Raw genomic sequence first — 15,147 nt, forward strand, 5'->3', positions numbered from 1 at the left:
TCCCTTTCAATCGCTTTCCACGCAGGCTTCAAAATAAACTTTCCTTTTCACACAAGGAATTCTCAGCGTTACTTGTGCCCAGCGAATTAACCATTAGACCTTGGGCCATTTTTAGATTGCCATAAGATCGTGGTAACATTTTATTTCCACTGTCACGGCCCCTGGCATCTTGACTTGATGGTTTCGTCTGCGGCCCATCAGGTTGTGTGTTTCTGTAACAGCTTTGTTGTTGATGTCGATGCTTATTTTGGCCTGGCCCATGAAAGTATCCCAGAACCAGTTACAGTCCCACACCTAAATAAATCACACATTCATAGTAGGTCAAAATGCATGCTTAAAACCGAACCGCAAGAAAGTATTGCCCAGCAACTTACATTTGATTGGTCACCCTTAAGTATTTCGTCCGCACGCTCTTAAGTTAGAAATACCCTGTTACGCATAATAAAAAAGTACTACAAGAAAGTACTGTTCAGTAGCTTTCATTTGAATGGTCATATTTTTGAATTTCGTCAATGGTACAGAAAGAAAGAACTGCTCAATAGCGTTCATATGAATGGTCACACTTTAGAATTTCATTACTATAGTCAAACGTTGGAACCAGCTTGTACAGCATAATAAAAAGGAACCACAAATAAGAACCGTCCAGCGGCTTTTATGTGAATAGCCACCCTAACTAACATTTTAGAACAGAATCAAAACTTATAGCAACACAGCATGACTCCGCTTTTCTTTCTTTTGACTTGTTATTTACGAGGCATGCCCTTTCTGGTGAAAATATCCACACAAACAAACAAAATCAACAACAATTAAACAAACAAATCCCTACAAAAATACAAAAAAGAAGAACAGTAAGAAAGCTTAGAACATCAAGAGACAGCCTCAAAGACCACGCTGCCAAGGGTACTGACTTAAATTTAAAATTCAACTCATTACCGATATACTTACTTGAATGACCAGGCGAGATTTCTGGGGTCTCCTCACGAAAAATAAGGCGCCGGTATTCCACGTTGGATTCAGCGAATTTTTGACCACCGGACTCTTAACTTTGCGCCCCTCACAGCAGATCACGGCATAGGGATCAGGTGCTGAAATGACAATAACACCGCAGCAGTATTGTCTCAATCAGCGATCGGAAAACTTGAATTGAAATACTGTCGAAACTCCTGTAAGCGACTACCCAAAATGCGAAAAGTTAGTGGTCGCTTATGAGAGCGGGTTCCGGCCAGAATCGAACCACAAGCGGCCTCTGCCGAGAAGAGGTCCGAATCATCTACTTAATGGAAGATAATTTATTGTCTGCATTTTTTAAGTTACAATATTTGTAGCTTCATGTTGTCGCTAAAACTTCTTTGTATACTGTGAGCGGTAACGTATACACAACGAACATAGATATAAGACCATGCATCAAATGGTTGCTTATAAGAGGTTCAAAAAACATGGGAAGAAAAAGCCCCCAAAAGTGGTCGCGGTCGCTTATTAAAGGGGGTGGTAGTTTACGAGAGGCTCTAACTTTAAGGCTTTGACTTAAAAACGTTTGCTGTTTTGGATAAGTAGTCGCTTAGAGGGAATAGTAGCTCGCGAGAGGTGGTCAAACGTGGAGGTTCGACTGTTAGTAAACAATGCCGTTTTTGAGTCATAAGGAAGGCGACCGTCGGCTATCTTTATTGTAGTTAAGTTTCGGTTTACTTCATTCGCAAGGTTTAAAGCTCTAGGATTGCTGGTTAGTGGATAGGCAACAGTCCTCCCTTAGAAGCTGATTGACAAGCAGATCAGGCCTTGTAATCCTCTGTGTATCGCAGACGTATGGATTCGAATCCCGGCAAGCCTGAATTTTTTCATGCTTTCTTTCCGCAACTGCATAAGTTGCGTAATTAATTGCGATGATCTTCGCTGCAATTACTTCTTCATCCTGCAGTTCAAATATATGGAATTCATGTATTCACCATTCCGTTTTAATCTTTCCTGAGTGTATAACGAGCCAATTTAAAGACCTACTCCTAGTTGGCTTGCTAGCTTAGTGTTAGAGCACTGCACTGGTCAGTATCGCAGAGCTTAGTGTGTGAATCCAGGCAAGCCTATAAATGTTTTCAGGCTCTTTTTTCGCAACTGGATAAGTTGCGTACTTAACTGCGATGATCGTTTTAGCATTTATTTCTTCATCCCGCATTTCAAATATATGAAATTCATATATTCATCATGTAAAGGTTGCTATTACGCACGCTTGGCACGTATGTAGCCAGCGTTCGTTTACACTTCCACTTTAAAAGCAAAGCGCCATGCCAGCATCGGAGCATGCGCAAGATCCTTTTGACCTTCGATCAGAAGCCTAAAACTCGCCTGCACTCCCTACATGGTTGCCACAACCAGAGGTTTTTGAAATTCTCTACCTTTTCCCTGACTTTTTCCTGACGAATGTAAAATTTCTCTGACCAACTGAATTAACAATTTCAAAAATTAGTCATGATAATGGACTCAACTCTTTCCTCACAGCCATCCTCTCCACCCATTTATTTATGCTTTCAGCAAATCACGGCGTGCAGTGTACATGAATTGATAGTTCCTTAACAAAATTTCATGAACGATATTCTACCAAAACAACATGATTCATGTCTGTAAATTCTACAAAAGAATTTTAAATGTTAGAAATCAACAATAGTGGAGGGAAAGGAATAAACGTGTACTTTTGAAATTTCACTTTTCCCTGTGACTTATTTCAAATACTTAAATTTTCCCTGACTTAAAGTAAAATTCCCTGACTTTTCCCTGACCTTGCAGAATTTTTTTATTTCTTGAACATTTCCTGAGCTGCTGTGACAACCATGCCAATGGGGGGAGTACCCCCCTCCCCCCCGGGGTGTAATACAGACCAACAAAACCACCCTTCTTCAAAATGACAGGCAAGAAAGTTAAAATTTCTCTTACTCATCGACAGTCGGCTTGTCTTCTCCAGTCCACTCGCTGATTTTACCGTAACGGACATGACACATACAGGTGTGCGGCATTGAGGGAAGCAACACCAGATTTTACTTCCTGTCGAATGCTCCTGGTCCAAAAACCTACATAAACAGGAAAAAGGCAGGGTTTTTAATTATGGGCTTACGAAGCAGTCGAGACAAGCACATAAGAAAATGAATAGGCCATTTTCAAGATGCCTCAAGCTTCTGTTTCAAAGCGAGGCTAAGTGCGAAGCTATTGATATGATAACGATTCTTTATTCTCGTGCAAATAAAATTCATTTTCGCGAGAAAGGTTTTGCACTTAGCCTCGTTTTGAAAGTGAGAGTTTTTGAATCTCGGAAATGCCTATTCTTGATAGGCAACCAAAGGGTGCGAGCGGCCTCGCTCCGAAGTAACTTCCACTTCCTGTCCCAAGTGCTCTAAGAGGAGGAAGAGATAACCTGGGAGCGAAACGTGATTTTGGCTGATGAAAAATTTAAGAGAGCTCAAAAGCCTATGTATGAATTCACCAACGTCATAAAGTTTTACGCAAAAATCAAGATTGTGAAGGGTTAGATAAGTTAACTTCTTTCTCGGCATTTTTTTGTTTCAAATTTGCACTTTGAAAGGTTTAAAATTCTTCAGCATTCTTCAACAACAGTCAAAACAGGTGATGTAGGAGAGAGAGGCTCTTAATTTTACCCCGGTATTTCGTCGGACAGCAGCTTACTCGAGGTAAAGCTAAACCATTAATTTCCTCGGTTTACTGTAATTGCATGTGAGAAACGAAGAGCTAGTCTGCACTCTATCAATACATAGCCACTTTTATCGAAAGACGGGACTGACAATAGTGAACTTAAGCAAAGGCGTTTTTGAGCAATGTAGGTTAACCGGAAGTGGGGTTTTTTCATTCTTGAGCGGTATTTTTGGCCAAATTTGTGGACAAATCGTCTCCATAATGAGACAGAGACTAAGAAATACAAATTTGGTAGCGTAAATTTATTTTAAAAAGAAAAAGACCACACTTCCGGTTGAGGTGCGTCGCTCAAAAACGCCTTGCTTAAGCTCCCTAATAAAAGGAGTACAGCCTGATGGTAAGCTGCGGAGAATTTCTCCATTTCGAGGGGCAAAACGCGCGAGAACGCACGAACGAGCGGTGAAGCCTCTCGCATTTTCTTTTACGTCCGCCCGCGCGTGACTTACACGATATCCCCAAATGGAGAGCTTGCTCGCAAGCAGCCACGGTGGCAATAATGTGAATTCTTACATTGCTTTCGAAGACTTTTCGGTGAACACTCTCAAGAGAAAACTTCCTGTCTTGTTTGGCTCGTATGTGGATGGCACCACCACATACCGGCCTTGCTTCAACTGAAACTTGTTCACCACTTCTCGGGCGTTGATGAAAATAGAATCACCAGCTTTTTCAAACATTGTATGCAAACGGTACTTGCGGTTTCCTTCCACCTACGGGTAAAAAATACAAACGTAACTGGTGAATAAAATATTTAAAATAATGTTTAAAAAGGAATCAACGGCAGACAGCAAAACGATAAGCACCCTGCCCGCCCCCCCCCCCCCCCCCCCAAAAAAAAGCCTCCTTCTATCACGTTCTTCATTGAGGTAGGAAAAAGGAGACTCTGTTTAAATCGCGTCAAGTTCTTGAATTCGCCGCAGCTCGAACTTCTGGACTAGTCGACCCCGTTTTGTCTCGTCAAACTTTTTTTTTTTGAATGCGAAAAACCGTTTATTGACAAAACTAGCCAGCGCAGTAAGCGCTGGGAAGTTCCAAGCTATGACAAAACCGATGGTCACAAGTGAGCCCGCTGTACCAAGCGCACTGCTATTAGGCCTGTATCCTAGCAACACGCTGCGCATGCTTAACAAAGATCTTACTCGATCTCGCAGAGTTTTCTCGAGTGTGCCAAAACCGAGCAAGCGAAGAAAATGCTCAGCTGGCAGGGTGAACAATAACAGGGCCCGCGAAGGTGGAAGAGCTGGGGGGCCCAGGGCCTCGCCACTTTTTGAAAAATAAACAAATAAATGTAAGTACAGTGGAACCTCGATACTACGAAGGGCCAAGGGAGTGGCAAAATATGTTCGTTATAAAGAGGTTCGCTAACCTATATCGCGGCTCTCTTTCATATTGCCTTACGGTTCTTATGACTATATTTACCTTCTAATAAAGATAAGATTGTCGCTGTGGTAATTGCAATTTAAGAAATTGCAATTAACGAAAAGAAATTGGGACTTCAACAGGATTCGAACACATGGCCTCTGCGTTAGCGCTGCAGTGCTCTGCAAACTGAGGTATGAAGATCCATACGTTGGGACAGGCCAATTTGTTGAGTTTATCTCAACGCGTGAAAGGAATGAAACATAATGAAGATGATGTGAATTGCGGAAGGGGGGCCACACAGTGATTTCGTTTTTACTTTTCACTCAGTTTTCCATTTTTGTTTTTAACTTTTTGATTTTCACTTCGCCATTTAGCTTTTCGGTTGAGATATGATCGTCGCAGTGGTAATTGCAATTCAAGCGACGGGATTCTAGCCCATGATTCAACGGGATTCGAGCCCGTGCTCGTTGAAGTCTCGAAATTTTCTTTATCCGGTTTAATTTGCAAATGCCACTGCGACGATCATATCTTCATTTGAATTTGTATTTCCACAGTTCACATCATCTTCATTCTATAGTTACCTTCATAACAAAGTAGCCGATGGTCAGATTCTCTACTCCTCTTTCCTTTTCTTTTCTCGTGTCTTCTTGCATCAGAGCAATCATTACATCACTTTCTTCTTTGACTGTAAAGGCATACTGAAAATGAACCACGAATCGTTGAGGCTGTTCCTACTTTACTACATAGGGAGCTTAAGCGACAACGACGGCGACGGCGACGGCGACGGCGACGGCTACGAAAACGTCACTTGAAAAGTGAAGTAGCGCTGCTTCAAATTTTATCCGCTTATTAATTTATTCAATTCGCCAAATCTTGGCAATTTTTTCTGGAGTTGAGTTCTAAAGGCTGTATCGAAGTTCAGAAAAAGAAGAAGAAAGTCGTTGCCTTGTGTTCACGTCCTACCACAAAACGTGAAATTAGGCATTTCCACGTGGTAGTCGTACAGTGACGGCAAAGAAAAGTGGTAATGAGCGAAATCCATCGCCGACGTCCTCGAGGATGAAATTAAAGCCCAAAAGTATTAACTTACCTGAGGATTTTTCAAGAATGTGCTCCTGTTTTCAACACAACCACCAGCAGTTGTACCCAGAGTCCACCGATAGCTATGTTTAAACACGTGCCATCTTTTTCTTAATGATAAGATTGACTTGTTTAACACATGACACAAGGTCGCGTTCGTGAAGTACGTGCAGAAATCTTCAAATGCCATCCTAACGACAAAAGATAACATACATAATAACAGAACAAAAAAGAGGCCAAACCGAGAATCGAAATTTATATATAGAGGATATTACACGGTGGCGCGAAGATATGAATTTTATTTTCGAGTGGCAAAACAATATTTTACGAACGAGCGCAGCGAGTGAGTAAAATATTGTTTTTGCCACGAGTGAGTGTAATGTTCTTTTTATTATGTAGACAAAATGACATCGATTAAATAATAGAGGGAAATTACCAAAATTACGTCATCGATAAACTCACGTATGAGATTATGGAAAACAAACCACTCTGGTCCCGGATGTAGTTTTTATGAATTTTACGAGTGGTATATTTTCCAGTAAAACTCTCGTGTCTATATAATAAATAGTAACAATTACTGTGCCAAAAAGCAAAAATAAGTGCTATCAAAGAGACTACGTTGCATAAAAGGACTGTTCAGAGTAAAACTAAAAAGTTGGAGAATTTGGTTTAACATCAAAACATTCTCCCTTTGGTAATCAATTGCTGATGTTGTTAGGAGAAAATTGATGTTGGTCACTCTTGGGACCTAAAAGGTTATATCATGACAATAATATAATGATATCACGCAAGAATAGATGTACTGACCAAAATTCACCATCATTTTCGAACACAATTCCAAGCTTTTCTCTGTCACTTTGTTTCAGTTTTTTCCACTCTTCCGAGCTGTGAGAAAATATAACACGAACACAATTTCTGTCAATTATCACACTTGAAGAAAAACAAATTTAAAAAAAAATGAATCGAAAAGTTTCGAGAGATCCGTTAGGACCCGTCACAGTGTATCGCAAGCCCCGCAGATCGGGAACAAAATTTCAAAATCAAAATTAGAAGAATACGGGTACAGTATCAAGCCCCAACTTTAACATTGTATAATAACCTATTGTGTACGCCTTACGTGCCTGTTCTTTCATAGGACTCATGGAATTGAACTCATGTGCTTCGACTATCAATGCTTGCTGTTCGTGTTTTATACCAGTTGACTAACGTTGTGTACGTTTCATCGAATTCAGCGACGTTAAAGCCTTTCTGAATCCTTTTCTAATGCCAGTCATTCATGTCGAAACATAACATAACTTTCACAATTCGTTTAGCCACCTAGGCCCAGTTGTTCGAAGGCCGATTAACGCTTAACCCGGGTTTCTTTTTCTTTTGTTCAAAAGAATTTTCTCGGATAATTTTCTGTTATTGTTAGAGCTTCCCATCATCAACTTGTAGACAAAAAGAATTAAAACTGAAATCAAATCTCGCACTAACCCTGGGCTATCTCAACCCAGCTTTGAACAACACAGCCCTGGATGCCAAACAAGGTTATGGGTAAAATTGCTGCGTGCGCTTCTTTTTTACCAAACACGAGTTTGACTAGTTAATTTCTTCCTTTTCTGCTTTCCACTCCGAGAAAATGAATTTCACTAGATAGCAAGCGACAGAGTCGAAAGTCAAATCAGAACGCTTTTCACACTTGATCATAACAGTCTACAGTGTGCGCTTCTGATTCAGTACAACGCCGATACCGGTTATATATACTGCTAATGAAAACCAGTGTTACAGCCCTTTCGCGCCTTTCCCATGCGGCAGCTCCAGGGATGCGCTATGGCTTTTTTCTTCACGCGCGCACGTTGTTGAAACACACCGTGAAAATTATAGGGTCTGCTACATGTAGCTTTCCGGTTTTTTTTTTTACTTACTCATCACTCCACGGCCCATTCCACTCCTTCTGTCCCCAGGGGTTCCTTAGACGAATCATGTATAGATGCTGACGATTGAACAAACTGAACAGACCTTCACCAATAGTCATCTGAGAAACACAATTAGCACAGGATCAGATGTCTTAAAATGCTATTCACGAATGGCAAGGTCCAGGTAAGTTAGTTTAGTCAATCGAAAGGCCAGGAATTTGATTTTATAGTCTGGCTTAGAATTGAAACACAACGCTTAGAGCCTCAGGTTGTTATGAATAATCTAATGACCATATATGCACATACTTGGGCCCCGTTCACACCAACTAAACAAGTTAAAATAAACCAGGTTTTAAAATTGAAAAAAAGAGACACGGATAACATAATTGAGCACGAATAACTGAGAATGAAGCTTTAGTCTTTAAATTTCGATTAACGCACTTTGTAGTAAAATAATTATGAAAGCAATCCAAGTAACATAATGACAGAAAAACATGAAAAAAAGCGTTCTAAACACCCCTTCTTTGTATCTAACCTAAACCCGTCTTCCAGGATCTGCCACTAGCGTCACACTAGTGTCACACTAGTGTCACACTAGTGTCACAATTGCATTTGTAGTGATACGGCTTACCTTCTTTACTGCCGTTACCCCGTATGCATGACCCATCACTAAGCCAGTTTCTGTACGCTTTTCCATCTCGTTTCTGTTTTTGATCTTCAAAAAGTAAACAAATGACAATTAACCCATTCGTCCCTGGACCGCTCTTAACCGCCCTCGCAAATCCTCGTCCCTTCCGGCTACCGCTTGTGGTATCGTCAGTTTTAACGGTCAAGGGCAGCTTTGTCTGCTAACTTGTACAGGGTGAAGAGATCTTTCAAACCGTACCAGAGTGAGCACGAATCGTTCCAATGGTGCACGAATTTAACCCCCCTCTCTCCATCAGGGTTCCATTTCACATGTATTTTAAGCTACATTGATGCACAGTGTACTACAGCGTGCTACAAGTACCAGGAAGGGAACGGGGTCAAAGCAAGTATTTGAGGTCACAGCGAGGAATTGAACTCAAAGCCTCCAGTACAGAAGTCATCATACTAATTGACTACAAGAGTACTAATCCTTGCTCGTTAAATAGAGGATCAGCTGGCAAATACAGAGTAATACAAGTAACTGGAATGTTACAGTTTTTAACGCTACAGGATGTGTCTCAGAAAATTAATTTCTTTATTTCAGCATGCATTTTTCTGTACATCACAATCACACTACACTAAAACCCATGGAATGCATTCTGCTGTACTCACCCTTATGGAAGCACTAATGAGAGACTTTTCCTTCATTGATCGCTCCATATTCTTAAACAAGGCTTGTCTTTTTTCCGTATCGTCAGCATAGCCACCATCTTTAAGGTTGACAGACTCACACACTCCTCCAGTGAAGTCTACCAATGCATCACCAGTATTACCTGCTTCTAGAGCTTCATATGACCCTGCCAACCTGTTTTGGAGTAAATTAAGGGTGTGGTCAAGTGGTTAGCACAGGGCTAGAGAAAAACTTGAATTCCAGCATGTCCTTTGGCAAGTATCTCTCACATCTTGCTTCAACGGGACAACTACAGCCTGTGCTTCCTTGTTTTAGTTAGAGGGTAACTTTCTTGGAGCCTTGCAGTGTTCTCCCTAATTTTTAGCTCAGCAGGTAAGGGACCATTCATGGCCCGTAAGGCAAACGCAATGTGCCAGAGGCCCACTTTCCTGGGGGGAGGGGGGGAAAGGGTTTAGGGAGTGAGGGGCATGGCTTTGACCTCGCTGCGAAATTTAGGAGCTACGTTCTCTGAAATGTCATTCCCTCATTTTGATACCTACTTTACGCAAATCAGCCGTTGTTATCTTTAGACAACAATTCAAAACATTTGATCCCAAAAATGTCTTGAATGTTCGCTTTCCAAAATGTGTGGCCCATAAAAAAAGCTGTGTATACTTAAGTAAACTTCCAGATATTCTTTCATTACCTTAATCAGATTGGATCACAACTTGCGTACTTTTCAGTGATATTAATTTTTTTAAAGACAACTTCTTCAATTTTAGTAAACCTTCAAGCGGTTGCAGGCGGTAAGAAGTGTTGCTTCAGACGGTAAAGGGAACACACTGCTTTGCTCATTGATCAAGTGAGCTTCAAAAGTTACAATGTACATCGTACATTTGTACTTGCCCAGCAAGAAAATCCACTCGTCCTGGGCTCCCAAATGGAATTTTTTTCAAGCCTAGTTGTCAGGAATTCATTTGCTATTTTGGTTTGGAGACAGAACCCAGGGTCAACTTTTTAGGTTGTTTTAAGTAACGGAAAGGTGTGGTCAAGTGGTTAACAGTGGGTTCCATTTTTATGATGAATTGGTTTGAAGAGTAAACAGAAAGGTAAGCGAGACAAGGGACAAATTGTAATACGTATAATTTGTCCCTTGTCTGGCTTAAAAAAATACAATAACTATTCTTTTCTGTCTTCTCTATAAATCAAAATATGGCCGTAAGTTGAAAATGTTGAAATTACACTGTACAAGTGGCAAGGTGGAAGCATGTCTATGGCCTCCCTTTTTCCATGCCCTGAGTATAAAGTACAGTGAAAATGCCACACATGATCATTTGGTGAGGTTACATGTCCAGCAGAATGTTAGTAATAATAGTGTATTTAATGTCGTTTTCACAAGACAGTAATCCTTGTCTGTTCCTCGGAGATGTACAGCCTTGACATAACTCTTACTTTGCATAAGCTTTCTCGACCAAAGCACTCCAAAATTCATTCTTTTCAGTGGAATGGATGTAAACCAACTTGCCACCAACCGTAGGTAACAGGTCATCAATGACAACTTCGGTCCACTGGCCCTGACGGTAAAACCTAAACCTAAATAAGCCTTGATAATTCCCAACATTCTCAGGGTCCCATTCTTGGTGTTTCATCTCTGGAATTACCTACAGAATGAAGGAATTTAAACTTTAATTGTCATGGGGTGGGACAAACATTGCACTTGGTGTTTTCGGCCGCCATTCAACTCAAAATTATGGAAATTTCTCGTGGAGATCAAATGGAACAGACCATTATTTTATGTTCGGTCCGACCAGAATAATTGCAACCACCTTTGAAGATGGTCCACTTTGACCAGTCTGGTCATTTCATTGCCCCTTTCCATTCGACAAAATTGTTGTCTCCAGTACTGCTCTTCTGCATCCTATGCCAAACATTCAGTGGCTTGGGTCAGATCAGTTCAGCTGATTGTATCATTCCATTCAGAGAGTGAAATTTCCAAAATTTCAATCCTGAATTTTTCTTGAATAGAAAGCGCTCACAACTCATGACAAAGCTGTGCTCTAGCAGCACCCAGTGGCCACTGGTGCCTACATGTAGCTTTTGCTTCCAGGTGACCAGACAATCATATGCAGGGCATCCCAGATTTTATGGGTTCAGAACCCTGGGCTCCCTTCAACTTTTCTTACAGCAAAACGTCATATGAAAATTAAATCACTCCATCACATGAATGTCACTCGTCATTTTTGTTCCCCTGATTTTGAGGTTTTTTTTGGGAGAATTCCCCACTTGCACCAACAACTCATGTTTATCATGAGCTTTAAAGCAAGATGAAATTGGGCAACGTAAGCTACATGTACAATGTACTGACAGCTGTCAATGACTGGCTTTGACAAAAGAATTCAAGTGAGCTTCAACTTGTCTTGTATAAAACAAAAATTAGTGAACATTATTTATTTTAAGCTCTGATAAACTGAACAGCTTCTAAATAGTGATTACCATACTTTGGAATGAATAGACTGTAAATTACATGTACAATTAATGTAAATTATTGTTCGTTGCAGAGCGTTTTTTAATTTTCATACGAGTTACAGATTCTACTCTTGTTTGGTGTTCAGAATAAAATTTGGTTTAATTTCCTCCAAAAGTCACATTAACTACATGCAGCCTGAGTCAAAATTAAGGCATCCCCCCCGAAAAAAAAAATCCCCCCCCCCCCCTCACAATAACACCATCCAATTTCTAGCATTTTACTGTGAGGTACTCAGAGCCACAAGGGTTTTTAAAAGACGGGCTTCCAGGGACCATAAAATAAGTGGACATACACGTACAAAATGTGTAGGGTGAATATTAAAAAGGTCAGATTTTATCTGACTTGAGCCTCCTTAATTTAGACAGTCTTAATTGTATACTGAGCATAAAGCACCTCACATTTACATGTTAAGACACTAAGGTCCTGTTTGTACAACAAAAAGGGGATGGGTTAAAGAGCAGGTCCAAGTTGTTGTTCAAATCTCTATCCACTAGAATACGCAATTGGTTTCCCTAATACTTAGTCTTATCCACTGGATAAATCAGGATAGCACCATCCAGCTTTTGAACTACTGGGGCTGGGAGATAAGTGGATAGCTAGGCTTCAAAGTAGGCTTCAAAGTCTGGTCTCTGATCCCCTTTAGTTTGGGGATGGAGGTAAGCACACTCTATTCAAACGTTCTTAAAGGATTGGCCCAAAAGAAAAATACTAATGATGCTGACAGTTTTGACTGACAGTCAGCATCATAAGGATTTTTCTTTCTGGCTATGCTTTAAAAACATTTGAATAGATAATTATTTGAACTTATTAGATTATGTAGCTTAATTAATTTCTTCAAGAAGTAGGCACACCTTCCTCAGTAGCAGATGGTAATAATAATTAAGCCTACAGTAGATTTGTAGAAAATGTAGGCACTTTCTTATTTGTGGGTCTGTCGTATATGAGGGCACATACAGTCAAACTTGTATACTATGGCCCTTTATATACTGCAGCGGTGACCCTGTATATTACGGTCACCAGACAACTTCCCAATATTTTCGGTTGCCATTATTTTCTGCAAAGTTACCTGTAAATAGCAGTCACCCTGTACATGACGGTCACCTTCCATTTCCCAAGGGTGACCATTGTACACAGGTCTGACTATAACTAGTGTTTCAAAAAACAAAAACAAACCTTCTCCAAGAGAGAAGGTTCAAGAGCCAATGAAGAACAGGCAGCCACAAACCAGCAGTTACCAAGTTTGCCTTGTGTGACATCATGACTGCTCATACCATCAACAAACAGGTGTGGGGGATCTGGGGCACAAATATCCTTGGTAAAAAAGAAAAGGTTAATGTTAGGATGTAAATGTAACAATTTGAAAGTACATGTAAATGTGTATAATTTCACACTATACTCAATCGCTTTTATACCAACTTGGCAAGAAAAGCTTTCAAGTATAGCATGAACATCAACGGAACAGACAGTGTGCACAAAAAGTGATGTCCGATAGCACGGGGCTAGTGGATGTTGCTTTGGGGTAGTGATTTTTGTTCCTAACTGTTGGGCAAGTGCTGTTTTTTGGGGAAATTCAAATTACAGAAGGATTGTAGTCAATCCTGCTTATCAAAAAGGGTTTGGGGGCTAGTTGAAATGACTTGTGGGCTAGTACTTGCTAGCTACCGCTTGTATGACTGGCAGGCTGTAAAACAGACTTTCTTTGCGACCTGCATAGGTCTCGAATGAGTCATGCATTCACACACATGGAACATTACCCAGGACTAGCTGGCCAAGAGAGTTTGGTTCACTAAATTTCAATCCTCACTCCTAAAATTAACATTTACTTCTGTGTCAGTGGGTTCCAGTCCTCTTTCCTACTTATTAACTTCTGCTATGGTCCGAAGACCTGATCACACTACATCAAAACTATCTCTGATATGTGACACTCCACTTTCAAGATCGGCGTGGCAGAGCTTTGCTCTGTAATGAGGCCCTGCCGGGGGGGGGGGGGGGGGGGGTCCCATGTCGCCCGCCTGAATTTTAAAACGTCTTGTGTCAGTGTTTATAAATGCTTGTCACTTATTGTTGGCTTTGACGTCACTGTTGAAATTTGTCCGAGGGAGGTTGTCTCTTGTCACGATTTCATTTCACGCACTGTCACTACTTTTTGGGCCATGTTGCTTGTCGGAATTTACCCTGGCAGGGCCTCTGTAACAGAAATTGTACCAAAATCACCTTTTTTACGTCTGAAAAGAAGCCCTATCCGGTATGATTTTCGTGCTGGCGCAAAAGGTACCCAGTAAAGTGTGAACATAGCTTAATAAAATGAAAATTACACTTTTTTTCAGAAATATGTAAATGCATAAAAATGACTATAAGTAATAAAAATAGAAAGAAATGAACGTGCCAAGCATGAAAAATATTTTTATCAGAAAATAATAAGTTTGAATTACGTCATCTATTTTCAGTCTTATTTCTGATGAGGCAACTCTAGGAATGAGCAGAAAAAATATTTCTATTCATTAAAACTCTTTGCAGGATGAAAAACTTTCAGTAACAGAAGATAATGGCGTTTAAAAGCGGATAAGCTTAAAAATTATTTTGATTCATATACCTATACATAAAAATGCTAATCTTTATTATAATTATGTAAATTATGAACATATTACAAATTTACCTACGCTTTTAGCTGACAACACTATCAAGGTGAGAGATGTCCTTAAAACATCTTGACGGGCAATATTCCTCAACTTGTCTAATATATCAACGTCTTAGTTGGCGCCGCTTTACATCTCTGAGTTTATATCCTACAACGTAGCACTTAACAGCAAAGTGCGATTGATTTGCTAAGAAGTGAACAGTGTTGTATCTCGCAAGCTAGCAACCGACTATCCGGACAAATATTCCAATGGTTTAAAAGTTCTCTGTGGTTGAAATTTTGAAATGAATAACCCTGAAGCTTATGACAATCATGTAAGCTAAATAGTCTGTTGTAAATATTTTTGCCCACACTGAGTTTAGGAACCTTATTTCAGTTTCTGCAACTTAAAGTTGCAATATTGAATGGTAGACATTGCACTCATTACCGATTCAATGAAAACAGGTCGCCTTATAAATAAGGTTAACAAAATTAAGCTCAATTTTAAGGCTGATTTTACCTTTGGTCTCTTCCATTCGACTGGCTCTGGAGGTGTTGCTCGACTGAAATACAATGACTTGGTTTCTGGCGGGAATACGGGGTCCACGAATAAACTTTCATTTCTTTCACATTGTGCCTTGAGCTTGCTATAGCGCTGATTTTCAAAATAATACAA

At 40.2% G+C, this 15,147-nt stretch overlaps 1 protein-coding gene across 1 annotated transcript in view; it reads right to left on the minus strand.

Annotated features, from left to right (window-relative positions):
- Window positions 1-15,147, minus strand: part of LOC140951090 (calpain-5-like) — a 15,249-nt gene continuing 102 nt past the window's right edge. Inside the window, exons 1-13 of the mRNA XM_073400309.1 lie at window positions 14,992-15,147; window positions 13,028-13,165; window positions 10,780-10,988; window positions 9,330-9,522; window positions 8,662-8,745; window positions 8,040-8,149; window positions 6,940-7,017; window positions 6,143-6,323; window positions 5,634-5,750; window positions 4,204-4,400; window positions 2,923-3,056; window positions 946-1,085; window positions 1-294 (exon numbers count right to left, since the gene is read on the minus strand). The exon at window positions 14,992-15,147 is cut by the window's right edge and continues 102 nt beyond it. Of these exons, the coding sequence (XP_073256410.1) occupies window positions 112-294; window positions 946-1,085; window positions 2,923-3,056; window positions 4,204-4,400; window positions 5,634-5,750; window positions 6,143-6,323; window positions 6,940-7,017; window positions 8,040-8,149; window positions 8,662-8,745; window positions 9,330-9,522; window positions 10,780-10,988; window positions 13,028-13,165; window positions 14,992-15,147 (1,920 nt within the window). The 3' untranslated portion in view covers window positions 1-111. The remainder of the gene's footprint in view (window positions 295-945; window positions 1,086-2,922; window positions 3,057-4,203; window positions 4,401-5,633; window positions 5,751-6,142; window positions 6,324-6,939; window positions 7,018-8,039; window positions 8,150-8,661; window positions 8,746-9,329; window positions 9,523-10,779; window positions 10,989-13,027; window positions 13,166-14,991) is intronic.

This window comes from Porites lutea, chromosome 10 (genome assembly GCF_958299795.1).
Source record: "Porites lutea chromosome 10, jaPorLute2.1, whole genome shotgun sequence".
Classification (NCBI taxonomy): domain Eukaryota; kingdom Metazoa; phylum Cnidaria; class Anthozoa; order Scleractinia; family Poritidae; genus Porites; species Porites lutea.